The sequence below is a fragment of the Cynocephalus volans genome, chromosome 9 (assembly GCF_027409185.1).
Source record: "Cynocephalus volans isolate mCynVol1 chromosome 9, mCynVol1.pri, whole genome shotgun sequence".
Taxonomy (NCBI): domain Eukaryota; kingdom Metazoa; phylum Chordata; class Mammalia; order Dermoptera; family Cynocephalidae; genus Cynocephalus; species Cynocephalus volans.
Window position 1 is genome coordinate 92,640,577 of NC_084468.1, and position 27,461 is coordinate 92,668,037.

The window sequence follows — 27,461 nt, forward strand, 5'->3', positions numbered from 1 at the left end:
AGAACCAGCAATCCAATGGAAAAAGGAAAGTCTTTAAAACAAACAGAGCTGGAACAACTGGATATGCATATTGCAAAAACTAATCTGAACACCATATGCAAATTTTAAATTGAGAAGGCTCATAGATCCAGCATAAAATCTATAACTACAACACTTCTAGAAGAAAATATATAGGAATATCTTCATGTCCTGGGAGTTTCTCAAACAGGACACAAAAAGCAGTAAAAATAAAAGAAAAATTTGATACATTTGACTTCATCATAAATAATAACTTCAGCTCATCAAGAAGAACCTTAAGGATTCATCTTCATGAACCATGTGCTAAAAACCTCTGCTTCAGGTTGTCAAATCAGAGGTCAACCTTTTAGAAAGGGCTCTAATGGTGTTCTCATCTTTAGCTTGCTTGCTCCTGTTAATTCAATTCTCATTCTTGCACTCTCCTCCCCACTCTTGCTATTCCATTTTTAATAAAAACAAATTCACAATCTCCCTCCTATTCCCCAAGCATCTTTTTCCACTAACTTCACTCTATTTTAGTTAATAATATGATCATTTTCTTAAAATATCTGTTTCCTTCTCTCAATACCTACAACAATCTATTTCTCTTATTGCATTTATCATATTATGTTTTGCATTGTGGGTATTTTATACCAGCCTTATCAACATTACTAGATAATACATTTGTTTAGAGCTCTACTCATCTTTGTGTTTCATGTAGTGTGAATACAACATATGTTCAATAAATATTTGTTAAAATTATATAATTAACTTCGTATCTAAAAACTCTTACTTTCTAAAACTGTATTCATCCTTTAGAGGTCAATTGAGAGAATAAAAAAATTTGATAAAGAAAAAGATACACCTTAAAAAATGAATAGGCAAGCCAGACAGAAAGCATTTGCAAAAAATATCTAATAAAGAATATGCATGGAGAATATAGAGAATATACAAAGAATGCTTACAAATCAATAATAAAAAGGCAAACAACCCACTTAAAAAGAGCAAAAAAGTGAACGAGTTCGTGTCATGATATAAACGTCCATAAGCATATAAAAAATGCTTACCATCTTTAAAACATCATGAAAATGCAAATTAAATATGCAATGTAGTACAACTTTACACCCATTACATATGGCTAAAATTAAAGGACTGAAAGCATCAACTGCTGGCAAGGATGTGGAAGAACTAAAACTATTGTAGATTGTTGGTGGGAACGTAAAAGGTCTGGTGGTTTTTAACAATATTAATCATATACATACCCTATAATCCATCAATCCTACTTCTACTATTTACTTAAGAAAAATGAAAACAGATGGCCACAAAAAGACTTTCAGGAACATACACAGCAGCTGTAGTCATAACAGCCAAAAACCAGAAAACAGTGTAGTAATTTATCAACAGAAAATTGCTAAACAAAGTGTGGTATATTTATAAAATGGAATACACCTCAGCAATAAAAAGGAATGAGCTATAAAACATGAAACCACATGGATAACTTTCAGAAACATTATACTGAGTGAAAGAAGTCTTACACAGAGTATACACCATATGACCCCAATTACGTAAAGTGCTATAATAAGCAAAACTAACCTAAGATTTAAAAAATCAGAAAAGTGGTTGCCTCTGAGAGTTGGGGGTGTGGAAGGGAAGAGATTTACTGGGAAGAGACAGGAGGAAAATTTGTAAGGTGATGGTAGTGACCTAGTCATAATACGCATTTGGGTTACACAGGCAGGTATATACATTTGTCAAAACTCATCAAACGTACACTTAAAAAGTTTTTCTACTTCACTGAATGTAAATTTTACCTAAAACCAAAACATAAACATATACTGGATTCTAGTTAATGATGTACATGCTGAAATATTTAGGAATGAAGTATACTCACATCTGCAACTTACCTAAAAATGCATCAAAATAATAAGAAGCGTTAATAAGTAGATAGAGAGATGAACAGATATGTGGTAAAACAAAAGTTAGCAAAATGTTAATACATAATCTAGTTATATTGTATGATTCTTTCAACTTTTCTATGTTTGAATTTTTTATTTTGAAAATGCTAGCCAAGAAAAATATATTAAGGTGATATAAAGACATTTTCAGATGAGCAAAATCTGTGAGAATTTGTCAACATTTGATTTGCACTGAAAAAAATTTAAAGGAAGTTTTTCAAGTGGAAGGAAAATACCAGATGGAAACTGGATCAAAACACAGGAATAAAGAGCTCAGGAAATGATAAATACATGGTTAAATGCAAAAAAAAAAAAAAAAAAAAAATTCTCATTTCTCAAAGTCTTTAAAGAAATTGCTTAAAGCAAAAAACAATAACAATGTATGATGAGATTTATAATATATGTAAAAGTAAATATAAAATGTAAAATGTATAACAACAATACCCAAAAGATGGAAGGAGGGTAAATAGAAGTATACTGTTATGAGGTTCCCACATTGTATGTGAACTGGCATAATGTTAACTCATGGAAGACTATAACAAACTAAGAATGTATATTGTAATCCCTACTGCAATAATTAAAAAAACAAAATAACAAAAGTATAGGTAAAAAGCAAAAAAGACAAAGACAAAAGAAAACAAAATAACAAAAAAACAAACAAAAACCTCTGAGCCTCTCATAGCCTAACTCCAAGTGCTTATTTAATTGCTGTCCTTTTACACTGACACCTATAATTCAGTAGTTTCTGCTCTCCAAAGATTTCCCAATAGAAAATTATACTGATTAATTTCACTACTATTTCTTCTCATTTTTGTCTTTTATGGATATAGACAATACCACAAAATAAAATTCAAAGTGTTTCCTTGAAATCAGTGCAACTCCAAAACACAAATTTTATGAGTTAGTTTACTGAAGTTTTCTCACTTACCGAAGGAACTGGTTTCATGGGAGGCAAAGCAAGGAGTAAATGAATAAACACTGTGACAGTTGACCACTGAGGCTATACACAGATGATTTTTTTAACAGAGAGTTTTCATAGGTGAAAATAATTTCCAACAGAGGGTGCATTTCATTCTCAGATCATTCTATTAAAAAAAAAAATTAGAGTTTCCAAGATACATAATTTCTCACCTCACTGGTAAAATTAGGAAATATAGATATTTTACTTCTCTTTCCAATGTGTTAAATATGTGAATGATTCTTAAAAGTAAAACACCCAGTACTTCTCATTCCTTCCCATGATGACTCCAGCCATTTAAAGCAAAGCAGAAAAGACACACTATCTTCCTTCACTGATAACTTCTTATATCAAATAATTGCAAATTGGCTGCCCATTGGCCAAATTCAACATTTTCCTTTTTTTTTTTTTTTGGCTCATAGTGTTTTAAAACTTTTTAGTTGCTCCACAAAGTTTAGAAACTTAAAAATTTCACATAAAAATCCAGATTCTGAGTTCTTTTAAAAATTTGAAAGATATCCTAACACCAGGCCACATTCTCACCTGGCAACAACAGACAGGAGCTGAGTATTAGCTGCCTTTTAAATGTGGTACATACTTTTGAGTTTAACCCAGTTCTAGCTCAGTACACTTCATTCATTTAAATCACATTCCTGGACTCAAATAAGTTAATAATCTCTGTTACATATATTACCCATGCCAAACCCAGTCTCCTCTTTTTCCTCACTCTAGTCCTTACTTTTACTCTCTAACTATAGTGCATCTAATACTTCAGTAAAAATTTCAATTGAGGAGGTATTTGGCTAAAAAAAAAAAAAAAAAAAAAAAAAAAAAGGTTTTCCTAATGGAATATAACAGATATGTCAGCATTTTATGTCAACATATTCACAGGTTCTCTGAACATTCTCTTTTTGTCTATGGACACTGAACTAGTTCTCTCTCCCCAGTAGGGATTTTATTTCAATAAATTCAGGGTTTACTTTACTCTTGATTATTATTCTTGAAAATACACACAATAAAGTTTAAATTTAGACTTTATTAAATTTTGATTTTCCTAATAATAGCAGCTTGAGTGACTTAGAAAAATTTCTTTCATTAATAAATATAGACATTAAACATGCTTGTAATTGTTGAAGTGATTAACATTGTTATCATTTCATCTCTCTTTAGAAATTGAAGTATAATTAATAACCTGAAATTTAGATTTAAGTGAAGAAGACTTCAGTACTTCTCTGTATAAAGAATGTGGTAGACAGAAATCTAAAGCTGTCTACCCAAGATTCCTGTCACCTGGTTATTCAATCAATCACTAGTCTAGGTACTGCTGTGAAAGGACTTTGCACATGGAATTAGGGTTGTTAATAAGCTAACCTTAAAATTGGGAGAATACCCTGAATAATCCTGGTGGGCCTAATGTAATCATATGAAACCTTAAATATAGAAGAGCAAAGCAGAAAAGTCAGTCAGACTATTCTTATTTTAACTTTAAAATAAGAAAAAATTGATTTCAGCTTTATTAGACCTGAAGCAGAGAAAGCAGGCAAGCTTGATGGACTTCTGACTTACAGAAATACGACATAATACATTCGTGTTGTTTTAAGCTGCTAAATTTGTGGTAATATGTCACAGCAGCAACAGAAAACTAATACAAAGCTATAAAATCTATTTAATACCTCCTCAAAGAAGGAATCTTAACAATCCTCACACATTACACATTTCCAAGAAATGCCTGTTTTCCTGACTGGTATTTGACGAGTTCCTGGGAACTGTGCTCTTGGAAGTCCTAACTTAGGAGTGTTTTGCCCATTTGAGGCCTTGAACCACACTCTGTACTAGCTTGTGCAGATAGTTTGTGCAAATGATGTGATTTTTATTGAATACCTGCTTTCTTTCTGAGGGTCTGGAATTTCAGTAACTGTAGTCAGTCACACAGGTACTATGTGCCTATGTGACCAAACCCTGTGTAAAAACCCTTGACACCTAGGCTCAGGTGGGCTTCTCTGATAGATAACACTTTGCACCTGTAGTCACAATTAGTTGCTGGAGGAGCTAAGCACATCTTTTACAACTCCCCTGGGAGAAGACTCTAGAAATCTGGTATCTGGTGTCTTCCATATGCCTTTTCCCTTTGCTGATTTTTGCTTTGTACACTTTTGCTGTAATACAGTGTAACCATGAGTATAAAGACTTAAGAGTCCTGTGAACACTTTTAGTGAATCATCGATGTTGGGAGTGGTCTTGGGGACCCCAGCACACCACAGTTCCCACCATCTCATCCACAATGACTTACTAATATGAAGGTACTTCATAAAGTTCATGGAAAAATAAAATTAAAAGATATGACTCTTTCCATGAACTTTTTGAAGTATCCTCATACAAAAGAGAACACCAATTATCACACTCATTGAAAGCCTAAAAAATTTTCCCAAATTTTTACTAACAAAACTGTCGTTGGCACAATTCTAAGATGGCTTCCAAGATTCTTGCTCCCTGATGTATAAACCTTGCATAATCTCTAAGACTATGAATATGGTGGATTTTACTACCATGATTGGGTTACGTTATATAGCACAGATGACTTTAAGAAAGGGGGATTATCTGGGTGGGCCTGATCTTCTCACATGAGTCCTGGAAATCTAGGTCTGGGGGTCAGAGACAGAAGAAGAGAGATTCGCATGAGTGAGATGTATGATATGAGGGAGATTCTCCATTGCTGGCTTTGGAAATGGAAAGGGTCACATGGCAATGAATACAGATGACCTCTAGGAGCTAAGAGTAGCCCACGGTTGACAGTAATCAAGGAAAAAGAGACCTCAGTCCTACAATTGCAAGGAACTGAATTCTGCCAACAACCTGGATGAACTTAGAAGTGGATTCTTCCCCAGAGCCATGAGAAAGGAAATCAACAATTTGTTTCCTCACACCATGAATATATTTTATTTAAAACATTTTTTTTCTAGGAAAATTATAAACAAATTACCAAGATCATACTTGCATCATACTTTAACCAAAACTCATTTGTTTGGGAAATAAAATTATGGCACATGATTAAAAGATAATAGAGAAATATAATTCAAACTGCATGACTAAAGTAAAAATAGTATTAATTCATTCAATAGGGCATTTGCTAACACATGTACTATACACAAATTTTTATGCTAACAACTTTAGGAGACAGAAAAATGAATAAATTACAGTATGAGTGTCAAAAAGCTTAATTAAGGAAGATAAACCATTCCTTTCTTCTATAATTGCAGGCAAACAATTATAAACTAGGACAAAGGTACCTTACTATTAGAGAGATACAATGTAAAAGGAACTTGGAGGAGGAAGATACCACTTTTGCTCTGGCTTAGAGGAAGGGTACAAAGGAACACAAAGGGAAGTATATTACCTGAAGACGTGCTATTCATTGTTCTAAAGATCAGAGATAGCACTTGGGCAAAAAGTCACAGCTAAGTCTTCATGGTATATTTCAATTCTCTGGCACTCAATCTTCTCAACTATATATTGGAAATAATAAAAACTACTTGTACAGTTTAGATACTATTTGGAAATAATTTAGAGAGTCAGACTGAAGTCAGAATCTATGCTTATAAAATTCATTTTATTCAGGAAAAAAACTGAAGAACTACCAAATGTTTTTTGTTTTGTTTGTTTTGTTTTGTTTTGGTGGCTGGCTGGTACAGGGATCTGAATCTTTGACCTTGATGTTATAACAAGTCACCAAATGTTTTTGAGTAGGGAATGCACTGATCTTAAGAATATTAATATTGCAGAGAAAGTAAGAGTGAGTAGAGCATGGAAAGACTGAAGTCAGGAATACCAGTTAGGAGAATGTTGCAATGCAATAGTCAAGCTGTTTGTTAATGAAGGCTTAAACTAAAGAATGTAGAGGACAGCAGAGATGTGAGAAATTTCATCAAAGTTTTATTAACTATACTTGACAACTAATAGGAAATAGGGTACAAGAGGGGCAGAAAGCAAAAGATTGCTGCGACACTCCAAGCCTGAGTGAAGAGCACCTTTTGGTATTATTTTCAATCTTCTTTAAACAGAATAGATGAAACAGAAAGAAAAATATACATCAACTATATAAATCTCTAATTTACATGAATATACTGTCATAATTCTAATGTAGTTTGAAACTGGGGAACTTGAAGGTAAGAAAATGTAGAAGGCCTCAACTTCCACCATCAGCTTATATTCTAAAGAATGTCTACTACCTATTTCTGATGACTATGAACTGTGGCTCATTATCCAACTCTGACCACATTCCAGAATGCGTCCAAATTCTTTGGAGTATATTGTTCAGTGAGTAGGTAATGTTTTAAGAGGGGCAAATAAAACTTACTCATCCAAGTAAGTCAGATCATGTTTTCCATCAGGCTAGTAAATAGTGGCAGACTATGTCTGCTTCCCATCAAAGTCTCTGTGTTAACCTCTGCAATGATGGTATTCTGGTAAATTTTCAAAACCATAACCCTAAAAATATGTGACAAACTACACTTTATTAAAGAAACATGTCTGCACTGCCCACCCCATCCCCCTTACTTTCAAATTTAAGGACAATGTAGAAACTCTACTGCAAGTGCCAAAACTCTGCTGAGTATCTGTCTAGGAGCTACATTTGCTGGTCAACATTCACAGACTAAGCAAAAGTACATGCTCTGAATATTACGAACACAAGAGGGAAATACTTTCCACATAGCACCTAGACTTAAAAAGCAAACCATTTCCTCATGCTTGCTTTAATAGGAATGATAAAGGTGTATCCTTTTTTTAATAGTCTCTGGAAAATATTTCAGAGAGGAAATGAGATCTAAATTTCTCCACTTTTCTGTCTCTTGAATTTGGCTTTAGGATTGCAATTAAGTAGATTCACAGGCAGCAAATATGAGATGACTTCAAACAAATCTTCCAAATGCTGTACTTTTTTCTTGAAAACCACTGACTACAGGAGGTAAATTTAATTTCATGCCTGTATGTTTCCAAAAAATAATTTTGATCATTTAACTGAAACTGGAGAGAAGTGTTGCCAAGAGTGAACTCTGGCACAGGTAATATATAAAAGCCACTGGAAAGACAGCAGTTCTCTCCCAAAGTTAATTCCTTATATTCAAGCCTTAGTGGACTCTAAAGAAAATGTTGAATACTTTTCTCCTTTAAACCAAGTTCACAAACTATCTGCACAAATAACATTACTCTATTAAAAACTAACTTGATAACACCTCCATGTCATAGCACAAACTTCTTATTTTCTGTTTGGATAACATGAGTTCTCAAAAGGATTTTATGGTCATTAAACTATAAGGAGAGAGAATGTTTGACTTTCTATTGGAATATGAAACTTCAAGATAGTATTATGTTATAATATATGAGTAACACGGATTACCACTATGATGTTTTAGTACAATATTGCATAGTTTAATATTAAATGTCATGAAAAAAAGTTAGTCAGTAAATTGATGCAAGATTCCTCTAAGTTTCTAGTTTTCATTCCCCTACTCCCGTCCCACCAATTTTACCAAAGATTTAAAATTTTCTTCAAAATATAAATAAAAATATGTGTCTTGAATGATGCTTATGTTTAGAAAATCAACTGAAAATAATTACCAGACTATTGGCAGCTTACAGTTTTGCAACAGTTATAGACAGATGGACAAGTAAAAATCAAGGGTGTCAAAAACTGCAACCCCATCTGAAAAGATTTCCTGTTTACTTTGCATCAGCTTTTCTTGCAGGTGCAGGGTGCTTACTTTTGGCAGTAGAGGAAAGAACTAATTTATAAGCCTTAAGAACATCTTCTCACTTTCCATAAACAGGTTACAGAATTAATTAAAAGTGCAGCACATCAACTCTGCATATGCAACCTGCTCTGTTACTAGAGACTAATGTAATTCAAATATGTAGAAAAGTCAACTAGTTCTCAACAAAACTAATTTAGATGGATGGATCAGATAACAGCTTGGAACTAAAACCGACAGAATCATTTTTACTCAAAGACAGGAAGTATTATTCTAATATATACATAGAAAATATTGAATTTTAGCCTATTACCAGAATGATTAAAAACTAGTATTTTATTTACACAAATGTTTAAATATATCTCACTTTAAAAAATTACAAAGACCTGCAATCACTACCACATGTTCTATTTAAAATAAATGAAAAAGACTATTATATAATGCAAATGGCATGAAAGACCATATGGTTTTTTCATTTAATCCTATTCATCTTCATATACAACCTCAAAGAGTGTGCTTCCATATATATGAGGGCACCTCAAAAAGTTCATGGAAAGATTCATATTATCTTTTAATTCTATTTTTGCACAAATGTTTAAAGTACCCTCATAGTATTTTATCCTCATGAAGACAAACACAAAGACACTGAAGAAAGGTGGCTTCTTTACACTGTAGAAACTACTGACATTCACTGTTATGAGATTTATCATCACTAAAACAAGGATAAAGATGACAAGCACAAAAGATAAAAGTTTTTATGAGCTAATGGATATAGTCTTATTGGCAAAGCACTATCAATAATATCCTTATATAGTACAATTGAAATTTTAAAAAAAGTAAAGACAAAAAAAAGAATGGAGTTGAGGTAAAATGATGAAAATGGAAATTTGTCTTCTGAGTTACCGACTTCTTTCTTTTGCCTCAGTTCTTTTAGTAATTAAAGATAGGACATATATGGGCAGAGAGGGAAAAGTAGAGATCAGAAGGAACATTCTACAGTTACTATCATCCTGATGACCAGAGGACTACTCTACTTCTGGCTTATGGAGTCCTCTGGAACTGCTGGGAGCACAAGATCATGGATAATATTAATTTTCAGGATGTAGACCAATTCTGACATAGCATAGCTATGTTCATGAAGACCCTATTCTACCTCTGGTACTTCTGGATATTCCCTGAATACTCTACTCTCTCTCCATAATGTAAACTCCTTCCCTTCATCTGCCCCAAATACCCTAAATGAGTATTGAATAATTTTAAGAACTTCAGTTATTTTTCAGTTAGAATTAATGTTGTTTTAGCATTTCACTCCTTTTTTTTTAAAAGTACTTATATGATATTTAAGACCTCTGTGGTAGCCAGCCTCTAAGATGACACCCAGTGACCCCTGACTCCAGAAATTCACATTCTTGAGTAGTCCTTTCCCACACTGAATAGAGTTAATGGCTGACCTGTATAAACAATAGGATATTGCAGAAATGACAGCATGTGGTTTTTAAAGGTAAGTCACAAAAGGCACTGCGGCTTCCACTTTGCTTTTTTTTTTTAGATTGTTCACTCTGAAAGAAGCCAACCATCGTGTTATGAGAATAGTCAAGAGGTCTGTGGAAAGGGAGTTAACATAGGGAAGAACTAAAGCCTCTTGTCAACAATTTCTACCTCTTATAAGTGAACAGATCACCCATGCCCAATCAAGCTTTCAGATGACTATAGCCCCAGCTATCTTGACTGCAATCTCATGAGACCCTGAGCTAAAATCATTCAGCTAAGCCATTCCTGAATTCCTAACCCAGAGAAATTATATGAGATAATGTTTATTGTTGCTTTAAGCAACTAAATGTTGAGGTAATTAGTTATGCAATAACTAATTCATACTATTTCTTCTAAAAACCAAGAAATAGAAAGAAGCAAGACACTGGATCAAGCATCGTCATTAACAATATTGTTTCCATATGAGGGATTCAGAAATCAAGCAAAATAAATAACAGGTTTTTTTTAGAATTGAGGTACAATTTACACGGGTGAAATGCATATATCTTTAGTGTACATTTCAGTGAGTTTTGATAAAAGCATGTACTATGTAAGTAATACCATGATCAAGATACAAAAAATTTCCATCACCTCAAAAAGCTCCCTCAAGGTCATACTGAATCAGTTCTTGCATTACCCACTCCTGCCACCAGAGTCAAGCAATGTTTTTCTATCACCATAGATAAGTATTGATTTTCTGGAACTTCACATAAATGGAAGAATATGATCTTTTGTGTCTGGCTTCTTTGACTCAGAATTATATTTTTAAGGTTCATCCGTGTGTGTGTAACAAAAGTTCACTCTTTTTTATTGTTAATTAACATACCATGATTCGTTTTTCTATTCTGAAGGACATTTGAGTTCTTCCTAGTTTGGAGCTAATATGAATAATATTTCTGGGAACACTGCTGTGCAAATATTCTGGTAGACATGTATTTTTCGGTTCTCTTTTTTAAATACCTAGGCAGGGCTAGGACTAGAGTAAGGTAAATGAGGTAACTAGGAGGTAATTTAAGGAGGAATTTAAGGAGGTCCTGTGCCTAGGAGCAGAATTGCTGGATTATAAAATAGATGTTTCTATAACAAGAAGAAATAGTATGCCTTTTAAGTTATAGCACTGAAATTTTACACTTCTATTTTCCATGGGTTTTTCTGTCCAGAAATCTACTACTTAAAGAGCAATAGCAGGTTAACATTATAGTATAAGAAAACATGACAATATATACTTACAAAGGCAATTGATTAACAGATTATTATCAGATGTAATGCATATTAAATAATATATTGAAAATAACTTGCTCTAGAATGATCCCTAGATCAAGTAAAGCTCCATGTATTACAGATAAGGAAAATGACTAAGAAACTTGTCCAAGGCTGCCTAGATAGTTAGTGGCTTTTTATCAGACAGATTGCATTATAATCTTTAATCCAGGTTCAGTTAAAATACTTTTTTCTTAGATAAAGATATGGCTACAATTGCTTTTGTTGTTGTTGTTGTTTTGTTTTCCAGTTTTGGCGGCTGATCAGTAAGGGGATCCAAACCCCTGACCTTGGTCTTACAACACTGTGCTCTAATCAACCAAGCTAACAGGCCAGCCCTACAATTGGTATGTAATTTTCACATCAACTCACTTTCACAGAGACTGTTTTTAGCAGCAGTGACTGTAAAGTATAAATCTGAACTACTAAGTAAAGAATAATGTTATTTTGAAAAATCAAAGATTGATGGCATTATAACAATTATAGTTATAAAACCATATTCACTAAATAAGATTAAGCTATTTCTAAATATATAGTAGAGTCACTTTTATTACTTATGGTCAGATTAGATTTTTCTTATGCAACAAATAACGCTATGGTATATACAGTATCAGCATTTTTCATTCTACAGACCACCTAAAACCAAATCACTTAAAGTAGCATGGAAAGTGCTTTATTCAATTTATTTGTTTTGCTCTGATCAAATTACTACCATTTAGTAAGATACACATTTTTCCTTCTTGAGAAAGATTTATTTTCATCTAGAATATTGTGGTGATAAAAACAAATTAACTAACGATAGTAAGAATATATTTTAAACTGGAATGGATGATCACAATCCTATAAAGACTTATGACAAGCATTTTTTGTCAATTTAATACAATTTTCTTTACACATTAAGAATGATTTTTTGATGATTTTAAGATAATTTCAGAAAATCTACGAAGAAGCTTATTTAATAGTATATTTGTAATAAAAGTTTAGACCACATATTCTTCCTGCCTAGAGATAGAAAGTAAATTTATTGAGTCATTGAAATAATTGAATTTAAAGTGTATCATTAAGGAGGTGGAGGGTAAGGGGGTTAGAAACTGGTTAATGGACACAAAGAATGAATATATTTTGTAATGATGAATATGCCAGCTATCCTGATTCGATCCTCACATGTTATATACAGATACTGATAGTCAACTCTGTACCCCACAAATATGTATAATCAATTATGATTCAATAGAAATTTTTTAAAAACCCCAAAACTGTATCATTAAATTCTACCCAAGCCATGATTATTATTTCTCCCTACATGGCCTTTACTTAACAAAGTTTATTGTTTCCCTTGGAATACCAGCATCCTGTGAGAAGTTACCATGTGCTCCTTTCAGGAAAATAACTTCATTTCAGCTACTAAAATGCTTAGTACTAGGAAGATTTCAAACTTTCACATACATCCTTTTGAGGAAGTATTTTGCTATATATCCTTTGTCAAATACTTTGGAGAAAGGCTACCTCGCAAGAGTTGAACACTGGACAATGCTAATATGGAATTTCCATGTATCCTATGAATTCAATTTCCGAAAATGAAAATTTGCAGATTTTATCACTAAAGAAGTAACAGAAGAAACCAAAAACTTGCAGTGTCTAGGTAAAATGCTTTTTGTTTGCCAATTTCTGCTTTTCATTTAATTATCCTGATATTATACAGTACCTCATGGGTTTTCTTTCTCGAAGCAAGTCTTCCAGACTCCGTTCACAGTGTTCAGCCACCACCACCAGTCTTTCTGAGTAAAACAAAGCAAATCCATTACATATTTGATAAGCACAACATTTTAATAACAAAATAATATATGGGATCAAGGAAGATATCAACTATCATACAAATAACATTTTTAAAAGAGCTTTTCACTATATCATTACCAAGTATACAGAATAATAGGATAACTGTCTAATAAATATTAAACATTAAATAACAATTCTTTTTCATCTTGTATTTTCTCTAGAGTTTCTCTTGTGTGCATCAGGAAAAACAGATAGAAAAGTTGACCTTGGGAAAAAAGAAGTGATCCTTCTGACACAGACCAGAAGAAGTAAAAGACTGAATAAAGATATAAAGAAACTTTGAAGGGAAAGGGAAATTGGGAATATAGGTACAGATTGCTTTGACAGTCTGGTTTAAACACCAGGTCTTTGAAATTGAGTTCAGAACTTGAGAAAAGTAGAAATGTTTTGAATTATGACTATAAGGGAAGAATAGAAAATCAACTTGGAATTAGTCTGCAACATCATGGGGCCTGCTGAGATTAAATAATATAAAATGATGATAAATATAATCGATATCATGATGTAATTTTTATTTTCCAACAAATCAACTATCTAAGAAAGCACAGTTCTGAGGGCCAACCCATACCTTTTTTTTGTCATTCATTATCCTTAGTGACTAACATGTCTGACACAGTAGCAGATCAATGTTTTTGCTAAATGAATTAATCTAAGAGGAACAAAAGAAAAGTGCAACTGGCTTTATAAGTTGTTGAGGATTTGATAAGGCTATTTCAAGAGTTTGGCTTAAAAAAAATGTGGTGTTGTGAATATCTATGCAAAATGGGTTCTGAGTTAGATAAGAAAGAAGATTAATACAAAAACAGTGACAGACTGAGACAAGAGGAAGAAGTAAAGGTGCAAAGAGGTTGTGAATACTGATAATAATGAAGAGAAGGTTTGATCAAAATGAAGTAGCAAAGGTGGGAAAAAGAAACAGCAGAAGATGCGAAAAGGGAAGTTCATAGGAGATCCAGTGTATGGAATAATTCTCAGTAACAACTTGTTCAAGGTATGGTCTTGCAGGTGGGAGTAGAGATGAAGAACAATGGAGGACAGGCACATTCATGTGAGATGTGAGGGCAACGTACTATCTTGGATATCTTGGAGGTTGAAACTGTCTAAGGTGGTGGCATTATATAGAATGATCTGAAACACAGAAATTTTAAATGCTATAAAAGAAAGCTATCACTTTTGGATGAAAGATTCCAACTGAGTAGAAAGAAAATTAAATAGCAGAAGATGAAGTTAAAGAGCAAGTTTAACAGGAATATTTAACTAAAACTTAAAGAAAGTTAAATTTGAAAGAATACTGAATAAGAAAAAAGAAAAAAAGGAAAAAAAAAAAGGAAAGAAAACAATGAGATAAAACATCAAGTTCTTCACTCAATAAAGAAAACAGCATGCAAAGCTGAACTCTAAGCAATTTAGTACAACTGTGAAATTCTTAAAGGAAGAAGCAGATACTAACAGAACACCAAATCAGAAGACTGTATTCCTTTGCTTTTCATCTTGCCACATTTTTGTCAGTTTTCCCACAACTATCTGGCTCACTTCCCTCAATCTACTGTGTAGGCTCTTCTCTCAAAATTAAAATGCTCCCAGTTCCTCCAGCTTTAATTCTGGGTCATCTTACTTATTTACTCCCACGTCTGAAAAACTCTCAAATTTTATATCAAGCATAGAACCCTCTTCTGAACTAGTCTTTTATAGCCAACTTTTTGCTCTAATTTAAAAGTCACCTCAAACTCAAGAGAACCAAAACTGAATTTCTAGTTTGCTCTCCAAGTCTGTTACCTTTAGGACTATTTCAAAAGTAAATGGTACCTCTATCCAGCCAGCTGCTCTAGCTAGAAACTTAGGAATAATCTCCCTTTTAAGAATCAAGAGTCATGCTATTTCTATCTCCCAAGTATTTCCAGAATCTATATAGTTTGCTCCATCTGCCACAATCTGGGTCCAAACCAGCATTATCTCATTAGATTACTGGAACAGTCACCTAACTGATGTTCTCACATTAACTCTTATTCTTCTCTAACCCATTTTCACATTAACGTCCAAGTGATTAAATAATAATAATAATAAATCTGAATATGGAACTCCCTCTCTCTCTAGCTTCATCTTCTGTCATTTTATCTTCAGTTACCAACTTTCATCTACACTGGTCTTCCTTCTCCCTTCCTGCCTTAGGGAACTTAGGTTCCATGGGTTCACATTGCCTGAAATGACTTCCCTATTCTCTTTGCCCAGTTAACTCCTAACATGTAACATACTGTTTAAGAGCACTGACTATTTTGTTTGGGCTCAAATCCCAGTTTTTACTATGTGACCACAGGGAAGTTTGCTAACCTTTCTATGCCAGTTTCTTCTTGTGTAAGATGAAGAAAACAATCGCACCTACCTCATAGGGTTGTTGTGAGGATGAAATGAGTTCACAGGTAACATGGACCTAGAATAGTGTCCAGCACACGCAAGCACTATCAAGTGTTACCTTTTATTATTATTCATTCTTCAGGCCCCAGGTAAATATGACTTCTTCAAGGAACACTTTTCTCATCCCTCAAAATCGATTCACTACGCCTGTAATATACTCTATTCTACATTGTACTTTTCTTTTGTAGCACTGTTTCAACTCTAAGGATTTGTATACATTTTTACTTAATTTCTTCTGTATTTGATACTACATTTTGTGATGACAGGAAGGATGTTGGTCTTGATCGGTAGTGCATCACCAGTGTCTAGAATGTCACTTAAACATATAGACACGTACTAAATGAATTAACTTGAACAAAGGCATGATGCGGCCATTAGAAAAGAACCTCATAAAAATGGCAGTCATTATCTACACAGATCTGTCCTGTGTAGAAAATTACATGCTTTTGCTGTAAACTACGTATAATAATACCTCAGCTGCATTTATAAAACAAAAACATCAAAATTTATTACAATGTGCATGTGCCATTAATTATTTCAAATTGCATATTCATAAGTCTCTGTATCTGTAGGAGATTTCCAAAGTGTCTGGCACTAGACTAAAATTTGTCAGGCTTCTTTTAATAACTGTTTCAAAATATCATAAACCAATCTTTGCTAAAACTAAAGATTCTATGGAACTTTTAAGCATTGTTTTAAAACTGCTGAGCCATAATCCTTGGCAAAATATCAAAGTTTCTCCCAGAGGTAATGGAGTATATACAAAAACAATGTTTCCAACATGAACCAGTTTTTTCAAGAAATCATTAGAGAGTCTTCATTCTGAAACTCTGGACCACTGTTTGAAAGTAACTTCTGTTTGTTATAAAAACAATACAGTATCACAGAATAAAATATTTGAGAATCATATAGTCTCACAGAATAAAATATTTGGAAATCATAATGTGTCAAATATAAATCAGAGATATAGTGACATTATTTATAAAATACAAATGTGACATTAAGATGAACTTTGAAGAGTAGAACACATAAGAACTGTGAAATAATCTTACTTCTAACAAAAATTTGATGACTGCCAGATACCATGTAGCAGGTCTAGCCTGAACTGTGTGTTTTAAGTCAATGCTAAGAAACTAAAGAAAGTACAAAATTAAGTAAGAAAGATAATAGAGAAGTGTAATGGGGGGGGGGAAGAAATATTTTTTTAAGGCATGTTTTTTAAATTTAGATAGATGAATTGTGAATGTCTTAAAATAATATATAGGGTTATTAGAATACAGTTTCTGCATCATTCTTTTGTTATTCATGGTAAAAATTGAGACTAACTCATCACCTTTAAAATGCTACATTTAAATAAATGTTTATATAAATATATAAATATTTTACTGTGCTTAAAAAACAGTATTAGTACTAGGACACTGTGACAGTCAGTTTTATGAGTCAACTTGGCTAGGCTATAGTCCCCATTTATTTATTTATTTATTTATTTATTTGTATTTTTGCGTGACAAAGAAAATTATTGCCTTTATTAGTTTGCATTGATTAGTTTACAATGTGTGATCCACTCTAGAATATTGTGATTAAATTTTCAGTGAAGTAAATTATTCTTCTACTTTTATATAACTTCCTTTTTCTTTTCTTAGATAACATTATATATACATATGGGGTACAACATTGATTTTCAATAATTGTGTACAATGTATGATGGTTAGATCAGGATAGTTAGCTTACTCATCATTACAATACACAATCACTCTTTGTGTCCACTGACCAATTCCTCATTATTCCCCTGCCCTCCCCACTCCCTTTTTCCACCTGTAGTTTTCTAAAAGTTCAACATATTATTGTTGAACTTATTATTTCTCTCTCTCTTTATTGTTCATTTGTTTATTTATGAATTCAGTTCCCAGTTATGAGTGATCCAGTTATTTAATCTAACACTATCTAGATGTGGCTGTGAAGATATTTTGTAAATAAAGTCTAAAACCAGTTTACTTTAAGTAGGAAAATTAGCCTAGATAATGTGGGTGATCCTGATTAAATCAGTTGAACAGTCTTACGAACAAAATTGAGGGTTCCCTGAAGAAGAATAAATTCTGCTCATGGACTGCAGCTCCAGCACCTGCCCAAGAGTTTGGCTTGTGCTTCTTGATGGCCTGCCCTATGGATTTCAAACTGAACTTGCCTAGCCAGTCCCCACAATCACAACCACGCATGCCAATTCCTAGCAATTAATCTCTTGATATATATACATATCGAAATATATATGCCACTGATTCTGTTTCTCTGATGAAACCCCTACTGATGAAAACAGTTAGGTTAAAAGTTATATACTAGAGATATAAAATAAATTATTTTAATTTATTAATAATTCCATTATTCTCTACCTGAATCATTAAAATAAATAGTTAAAGTAATTTTATTCTTGAGTTCATCAGCAATCACTGAAAGATTTCTGGATAATTAATACCAAATAAAAAGGGATGTGTTACCATTTATAATCTTCACTCTGTTTCTAAACACTGCTGAAATTTCAAGCTCAAAAGAAAAAGATTACATTCATTAACAAGTATTTTCATGCTTTATTGACTTTTTCTAATTCTCGACTTTTTAAAAATAAACCAAGTTCTCAAATTCTAATAAAATGTCTACTGTTCTTGAGATGAAATACTTCATCCTACTGAGTTAGCAAGAAAATATTTTGAATCAGTTTTGAATGATCTATAGAAAACAGTGAAAGCCTGATTCCTAAGCTAACTAAACATGTGAAAACATGTTACTAAAACAGACCACATGTCACATATAACTCCAAATAAGAAGGAGGAATGGTGGGACCCAAATCAGAATTCTTTGAGGTGACAACTAAGTGGAGCTCAAACGAAAATCATGCGGTATTACACCATTGACTAATATGTGCTGTTCACTAAGGAGAGACTGTTGAATAAAACTTTAAATTTTTCAAACTAAACAAATGAAATGACTGGGAGGCTTTGAAACAAACAGACCTTTACATAAATACTTATTCTAATTCAGTTATTTACTCCTCATGCATACAACTTTTCAGGGCATTGAACACTCCCAATATAGACAAGATGATCAAATTCCCAAGCCTTTTCATAATCATTGATATTTTCATTCTAGGCAGCCAGACTTAAAATATATGAATTTTATACATATCCATGACCTATGTTACCCTAGGAGAGAGGGCTACTGAGATCTTGGAGCAAGGCATGTAGGGAAAGCAGAGTAAATAGCAATATGGTGTTTGGGGCTAAGGGGACTAACCAGAATGTTAAGCTGGCTTTAAAGAACAACAACCAGTAGAACAGATTACAGGGTCTAAGGGGATCAGTTTCAATCTGACAATGAATACCAAAAAGAAGGTTCATATGCAAGGTTAGCAAGAGTGCTCCCTAGAAGGGATTCTGCTGTAAGGCAGTTCCTAGTTCCATGTTTACAGAGACCCATTTAGGTAGAGGAAGGAAAAGAAGGAGTTCAAGAAATATTTAGGACTATTGAGTCAATTATCCAGAGAAAAGGAAGCCTAGGGAAAACTGATCAGGGGCAAGAATCCAACTATATGAAGTGAAGCTCCAGATAGGTTTCCAGATACAATATAGTGGGAGGAAACAAAGGGCACGTTAGGAAATAAAAATGAACCCCTAAAAACTAAGCAAAGCAGTGAGGGTTTAGGAAGATAAGCCTACTCCAAATTTGCAGTTGTAAACCAGCAAAACTAAATATGGTCACCAGCCACAGATAATAATGAGGATCCACTTACACTGCCAAGCTTTGTTTGCAGTGGTTTTGCAACTGGGCCAACCGTACAATTGGAAATTCTTTAGAATCTGTAACTGGATTAGGGGTGAGTGTTGAAGTATGCAGGGATTGACAATATCTACTAATTGGTGATATAAAAAACCCCAAATGACCCCCATAATTTTTAAACATCTAGTTAATGTCACTGAAGCCACTTAACAAATAAAATGAGCAAACAGTATTTTTTTTACAACAAAGTTGCCAAAAGTTCTTTTCTGGGCTTTTGGCAAATGGCTGGAGCTATCTACTGTCTACTGTAGGTATAGTTATTACTTGTCTTCACGGTTATCCTTAAGCAAATTAGAAAAAGAATAAATTAGAGAGAATCAGATTTCAGTTCTCACTTACTCCATTAGCCGGAAGCTTTCATGCAGTATGCAAACAGCAAAACCCTTTTATGGTGGCCCTGACTGTGGGTCTCACGAATGGTAAATATGTAATATGGTACAAACACTAAGTAGGTTCCAAATCAACTTGGGAAAGTATGGGATTCTACATTAGAACTTCTCAAGTTTGTCTTTAAATAAAGATGATAATCTCTCCATACCCCTTGACACTTTATATCGATGCTTTTAAACCCTTACTTTACATTAGGAAACCTTTCTGAGAATCTTTTAAAAACTATAGACTCATTACTCAGAAAATGCATGTGCACACACATACATACACATATGCACACACTTTTATACATAATTTTGAGGGGCTCACAGACCCTAAAGCCCATTTATAGGCCCCTGTAGCTCCTGGGTTAATAGCTGTTATTTTAAACTATCAAATTTACTTTTCTTAGATGTTCACCCACCAAAAAATTGGGACAAGAAGCTACAGAGACTTCTCACATCAGAGATCAACACACAAAAAAAGCAATAAGGCAAACTTAGCCAAATGTGTTAAGAACACTACCCATAATAACACACATAGGAGATCTCAGATCCCCATACCAAAGAAGTTTCTTTACCAATGTCCCCATACTTCACTTGGACAACTGATTGTATGAACACTACAAAACCTTCAATTGATCATTTTCCGGATTTAGTAAATATCTAGCAATAAATTTCTAAATATGTTAACGCATTATACAAGTAATTTGAAGCAGTTGGATTTCTTTCTTTGTCCTGACTGATAAGAAGTTTACAAACAAACTTATAGAGTCCCTGAAGAAACTATATATTCATTAATATTACTAACCTTATATCTTATTCTAACTTTTTTTCCTTTCTTCATGAAGGGAATTAGAGTATGCCATCCCAAAATATGCCATTTTGGCAGAAGGACTGTTTTGAGCTGAAGGCAATTATCTCTCTACCCTCCTTTCTGTCTAAAAGCAAGACATAAATTTCCCTATATAGAGGTGACAGAAATGTTCATTTGTAAAGATGTTCTCCTCTCCCATACAAAGAAGAGGAGAATGACTCTTATCTACATAATAAACCTTACTAAATAACTCTTATTTACCATATGTGTCCCAGTCATCTTCTCCTAACTCCCCCGCAAGAAGTCCCAAACCTCTTTTCCTTTGCCTAGGCTCTTCTCCACATTTCATCACCCTTTGTGAAGATGGTATGTAACAAAGGTATATATAAAGACCACCCCCTTGAGTCACATTTCTTTGTGAAGTCCTGAGTATACACATGTAATTAAATCTGTTTTTTTTCCTCCTGTGTATTGGTTTGATTTGTAGGCCCCAGATACTGAACCTATGAAGGAAGAGAAAGAGTTTTTCCTTTCCTACATCCCCATATTGATTATATATTTTTCTTTCATGTACTATATATACATGTAAAATATTTATGTATGTATGAGATTTGTCTCAAATTCTTTCTGGAAAAAAGAAAGAAAATAATTAATCAAGAAATGTAGTTTTCTTTTAAAAATAAGAATGATTAATTAATAATAAAATTAAGATTTTATTTTTTGGAATGTATCAACAATAAAAGGCCAGAACATCTTTTGAAAATCCATTAATCCTTTTAGACTATCAGTACCATCAAAATGAATAAATATAAGCAAAAAAAACTTTACAGACAGAAGAGACATTCCTCTGTGTTCTAAAATCCTTTATCCCACCAAAACTTTCCATACAGGAGTTTGATTAACATCAGTATTTTTCAGTGCAGAAAAATCCTTTCCTTTGTACTCCCATGACAGAGCACTTTATATATCCTCTATTATAACAACTGTTACTATATAATAACCATGACTGTATTCTTCTCCTCTACTATTTCTGGAGCTTACTTGGGAACTGGAATCCTGACTTATTAATCTTCATATATTCGGCACCTACCATAAGGACAGCAATAATATCAGGAAAGAGTCTATTAAAGTATTGTAATCCCAGGGAACAGGGATTATGAATGCCAAAGCAGAATGTAAGAAATACCACAGTGGCCATTGAAAGACTGGTTCCTCAACATATCTTCAACTCATCAGAGTCTTCACAATTTTTGCTTTAAAGCTAGCTTTCTGTAGTGGATTGAGTTATGTCCTTCCAAAACTCCCTGAAGCTTAAATTGTGTACCCCAAGTTTTATGCTTTAGAAACTTAGCCCCCACTGTGACAGTTAAGAGGGTGGGAAATCCTATTATGGTAATTAAAAAGTGGATCCTTGAAGAGATGATTGGATTGTAGGACTCTGCAGTAGTGAATGGATTAAAAACGGTGGTCAGTGGCATGGTTCTGAGGGCTTTAAAAGAAGAGAGTCTTTCTCTCTCTCTTGCTCTCTCTGCTCTCTCTGCTTCCACCATCTTGCAACGTGAGACCCCTGGGTTGCTGTTGCCACCACCAGATGGACTTTGGACTTCCCAGCCTCATAAACTGTAAGCAATAAATTTCATTTTCTTATAAATTACCCAGTTCTGTGTACTTTGTTAAAAGCAACATAAATGGACTAATACACTTTCTATCAGCTTTTTCCTCCATATTAGCTCCCTATGGAGAGAGGCATTTAAAGCCCCAATATGGCACCATCCATATTCTTGCTTGAAAGTTAGGCCAAACATGGTAGGCATTTTCTAATGTTTGCTGAATCAATCCATCAAAGGCAACCTTACACAGTAAAAGAAGTCCCAATAAAAGAATGTATACTTTAACATATCTGTATGTGTGTAAACATATACAAATATGAAAAACCAAATTTTTTATCATCTGCTGAACGATTACTTCTTTTTACCACTCTTTTTCCCATGTCTCTCACTAAGCCACTTAACCAACATACAAATATTGAGGGCACTGGATATATGTGGTAGCGTTCCAAGTATTTAAGGCACTGAATAGCACTGATTAGTAGAATGATGTTGATATTTGCACTATTATAGACTTATTGCAACTTTTAAAATCTTTAAGAAAATAATAAAATGTATTTATATTTCACCTTTCATTACATTCCTTTGTGTAACTTTGGATTAGTTATTTAATTGCTCTGTGCCTCAATTTCCTCACCTGTAAAATTAACAGAGTAATAGTTCCTATGTCATAATAATGTTATGAAGATAAAGTTAATTAAAATATGTTAAACATTTAGACTATTTCCTGATACATAATGAAAAATAAATATTAACCATTAATAATCATCATTACAAAAAACATTTTCTACTCAAAAACTACAAAACATAAGTATTCTCAGAGCAAATATTTTTGTGTGTGTGTCGTTTTCGTGACCGGCACTCAGCCAGTGAGTGCACCGGTCATTCCTACATAGGATCCGAACCCGCGGCGGGAGCATTGCTGCGCTCCCAGCGTCGCACGAACCGAGTGTGCCACGGGCTCGGCCCAGAGCAAATATTTTTAAGAAATAAACCAGACAACTTGAAAGTATAGTTTAACCTATTTTTTTGCAAGACAATAAAGAAAATGTAATTTTTATGAGGATCTTTTATATTAGGTTGAAATGCATGAAACTGCCATTTTTATAGAAGAAAAACAACTGAATATCAGCAAGTATCTAGTGTTCACTTTCACATATTTTTTTATATCCCCAAATTATTTTATGTCAGAAAAATTAAATACATTTCAGTGAAATGCATTTAAAATAACCTTAAGAAATCGAACCTCAGCCTGTAATTAAGCTCTGAAAAATAATTCTAAAATATTTAAAAGTATTGCCACCATAAACATCTTTAGTGCAGTATGGAAGAACCTGATTATACTACTAAAAAGGCAGTAAACATCCTCCTGGCGAACCACTGAGTTTTTAACCAATAGGGTTCAACTTTTCTGTTTTAGTTCTCTAAATAGAATCCTATATGAAAAGACTAGTGCAGCTCAAAATAAGCAAACAAACAAAAAAACTAGGGACTCCTTTTCATTTGAAATGAATTAACCAAAATTATTTTCAATCATGAAGTACATTCCAACAGATAATTCTAAAGTTTCTAACATAAGAACTTCATCTCCTTCTTACAGATGGGAAACACTTTACTGAATAGACAGTTTCCCTGAAAGAGAAAATTAAAAATCTTAATTTTCAGATCTGAGAAATATTAACCATGCAACTGTAGTCGTTCATTCATTCATTCACTCAGCAAATTATTTATTGAGTGCCTCCTCTGTGCTCTGAGGTCACAGGTAAAAGTCCTTATCCTCAAGAACTAAGAATCCTCAGAAGAGATAAATTAAATACTACTAATAAAATATAATAAAAGCTATAAAAAAATCTAGGAAAAGAATTTGGCTCAGATTGCAGGGAATAGAGAATAGCATAATCCAGGAGAGAAAATAGCAAAGTAGAAAAGCAAGGACATATGCAGAAGGGCCATGGTATAATCAAGAAAACTCAAGCAACTCAACTTGGCTGGAGTGAAGGGTTAAAGCAGTAGAAATACCGAGAAATTCATGTAAAGAGGATAGCAGGGACTAGATCATGAAGTATTTTGCATGCAATAGCCTGGTAAAGAGTTTGGATTTTATCTGGAAGATTTGAAAATAAATGGAGAAGTACATGAGACAGAGAAAAAGGGAGAGAAAGGGAGAGAAAGAGAGAGAGAGAAAGAGAGGGAGAGGGAGAAAGGATGTGCACAACTGATTTCTTTATATATTTCTGTATATTTACAGTATAGTCAGGGTAACAAAGAGGAGAACACAAAATAGAGGGGGAAAAAAAACCAGAACTCACCATGCTTTCCTCTAGAAATATCCACATACTGGCACAGTCTGGGATGGGTGATGGTCTTAAGGATTTGAAAGCGACCTAAAATCTTGATGGAATTTGGTGTGAGAGGAAGCCCATTGCTTCCACAAACATCGTGTGGCAGAGCAGAGGCAAAAAAGGTAAAGGCACCTATTTCGGCATCCTCCAAGGGAAACATTTTTGGAGTCTTAGATTTTCTAATATGACCTGGAAAAGGAGATAATTTTATGATTAAGCCAGTATTTTCTCACCTTAAACAGGATTCATAATATCTGACTAAGAGGAAAATGCCAATCTGAAAACTTCAAGGTAAAGAATATCAAAGTTAAAAAATTCTAACATACTATTAGAGGAAAAAAACACCCAAACATAAATTTATATTGCAGCTCTATAAGAAATTCAAAGATTTTCAATGGCACAAAAAGGAAAAGATAGAACATTCCATCTTCAGTTACGACTGACAGCTTTAAAAGTAGAAGAAGTTTGTTATTGCATATTCATATCAAAAAGGGTCTTTTTACTTAAGTGTGAATAACTCACATACTATTAAGAACCTTTCCTTCTTACACAGTGAGGGAAGTTAGGAAAAAGGAAATTCGAGTATAGATACCAACCAGAAACTAAATAATGAAGGACCTTATTAACAGTAGCAAAAATTAAACTTGACAGTAGAAGGCTCTATAATTTTAATGAAATACTTATCAATTTTCATTTATGTCTAGGTGTTTTACATACATGATCTGCTTTAATCCCCTCAACAATCCTGATAGATGTTTCTGCCTCCAGTTTAAAGATAGTTATTCTATGTGGAAAGCATGAGGGGTGCTATTTGCATTGAATTCAAAATAAAGTGTCCTAGAGTTATGTAATGGAGAATCTGGAGATTAAGAAACTTGCTCCAAATCAATCTGAATCACATTAAGACAACCATGACAAAAAAGTCCCCCCACATAAAATCTCTCTTACCCACGTGTCTCACTAAAAAGACATTCCATTTGTTAAGCACAGCATTCTTTCCTTCTCAGCTTTTACAGTAAATATGCTGGAATTTCAACTCAAAAGACTAGTTTCTTTATGTCTGAATGTTTTAAAACATTCAAACCCCTAACAAGAAAGAGAAGAGAAAAGAGCTATCAGCTGATAAAAGATTTCAAGAAACTCCTGTAAACCTAAATGCTTACAGAACAGTATTGTCACAAAAAATAGACAGTAGGAAGCCACAACCCATGACAGTCAAGAGGTTTGCTTAGCCTCTTCAGATACAGAGGCTTCACATGAAGAGAAGGCAGAAACAATGGTAGTTAGAAGGTTTGAAATTGGAAGGGTGGTAGTGTTGAAGAATAGAAGAGTCAACTCTGTCACCAACATGGACAGTTAGTTACTCTCTAAGCAAAAAAAAAAAAAAAGAGAGAGAGAGAGATAAGGTTATTCCCTCAAGAACAAACTGTCTGAGGATTACAGTGGCTTGTATGGGCACTGGTGAGGAAAACAAACTCCTCTTACTTCTGGAATCTGTAGGACCCCAGTTAAGATTCACCCAGCTATCCTAGAACAAAGTGTGCCTGTCCATATAACATGGCTCCCAGACAGCCTTACTTAACTCTTAAATAATGAACTATCTGGGAATCACCAGATAGCTGAGGAAAGACTATAGTATAAACGGCAAAAAATGAAGTAAACCCCCAAAATCTGGCTAGGACGCAATTAAAATAATTTATGATACGGTGCTGATAACACCAAAGTCAAGGGTTCAGATAGATCCTTGAACCAGCCAGCCACATGTAAGATGATGATAATGATGATGATGATGATGATGATGATGATGATGATAATGCTATGAAAAAACAAAACAAAAACCAACTCTAATATATTTAGAGAGATTTGAAAAGATATTGTATTCATTATATAAAACAAGAGGCTACGAAAAACATATTTCACGAAAGAATAAAGAAGAATGGCCAATAGACACATGAGAAGATAAACCTCCTTAATAATTAAGGAATGCTTATTAATACCACGTGAGAATTTATACCCACCAGACAGTAAAAATTAAGAAATGTGATAACACATAATGTTAGGAAGATGTGGAAAAATAGAGCCTCTCATTTACTGTAAATGGGAGTGTAAATTGGTACGGTCATGTCAGAAAACAGTTTGATGCTATCTCGCTATTACATTCCTGCAGAAACTCCTGTATACATACACAAGGGGATTTGTACAAGAAAGATCAGGGCAGTATTGTTCCTAACATCACCAAAGTGGAGACAACTTAAATGTCCAGTGGCAGATGAATGGTTAAATAAATAGTGTTAGAATATACAGGATGGAGGGTAAGTAAACTATAGCAGCATTTAACAACATAGATGAGTCTTGGAAATATAGTGTTGAATGGAAAAAAAGTCACACAAAACTTACACTAGTTTCGTTAAACTCAAAAAGGAAAAAGAAACAAATAATTCTGGAATAGTTACATATACTCATATAGTAAGAATATATTCAATGAGTAAGGGAATGAGGAAAAAAGAAAAAAAAAAAAAAAACCACACACACTCCCCTCCGGATAGGGTTGCCACTGGATGAAAAGCAGTGATGAGATTAGGGAAGAACTCATAAGAAGCTTCAAAATTAAAAATGTTGAGTAATAGTCTAGCTATTAGTTTGTGAGTTAATGGGTGTTCATGTTATTATTACGTTTCATAATTTCCATAGTCTGCTATATCTACCTATATGAGGGTACCTAAAAAGGTTCATGGAAAAATAAGATTGAAAGATAATATGACTCTTTCCATGAACTTTTTGAAGTACCCTTACTTATGTGTGTG

General features: G+C 33.6%; 1 protein-coding gene across 1 annotated transcript in view; it reads right to left on the bottom strand.

Moving 5' to 3' along the window:
* Positions 1-24,832, bottom strand: part of TBCK (TBC1 domain containing kinase) — a 226,077-nt gene extending 201,245 nt beyond the window's left edge. The window contains exons 1-2 of the mRNA XM_063108114.1: positions 24,625-24,832; positions 13,153-13,225 (exon numbers count right to left, since the gene is read on the bottom strand). Coding sequence (XP_062964184.1) covers positions 13,153-13,225; positions 24,625-24,817 — 266 coding nt within the window. The 5' untranslated portion in view covers positions 24,818-24,832. The remainder of the gene's footprint in view (positions 1-13,152; positions 13,226-24,624) is intronic.
* Positions 24,833-27,461: the final 2,629 nt, after the last annotated feature.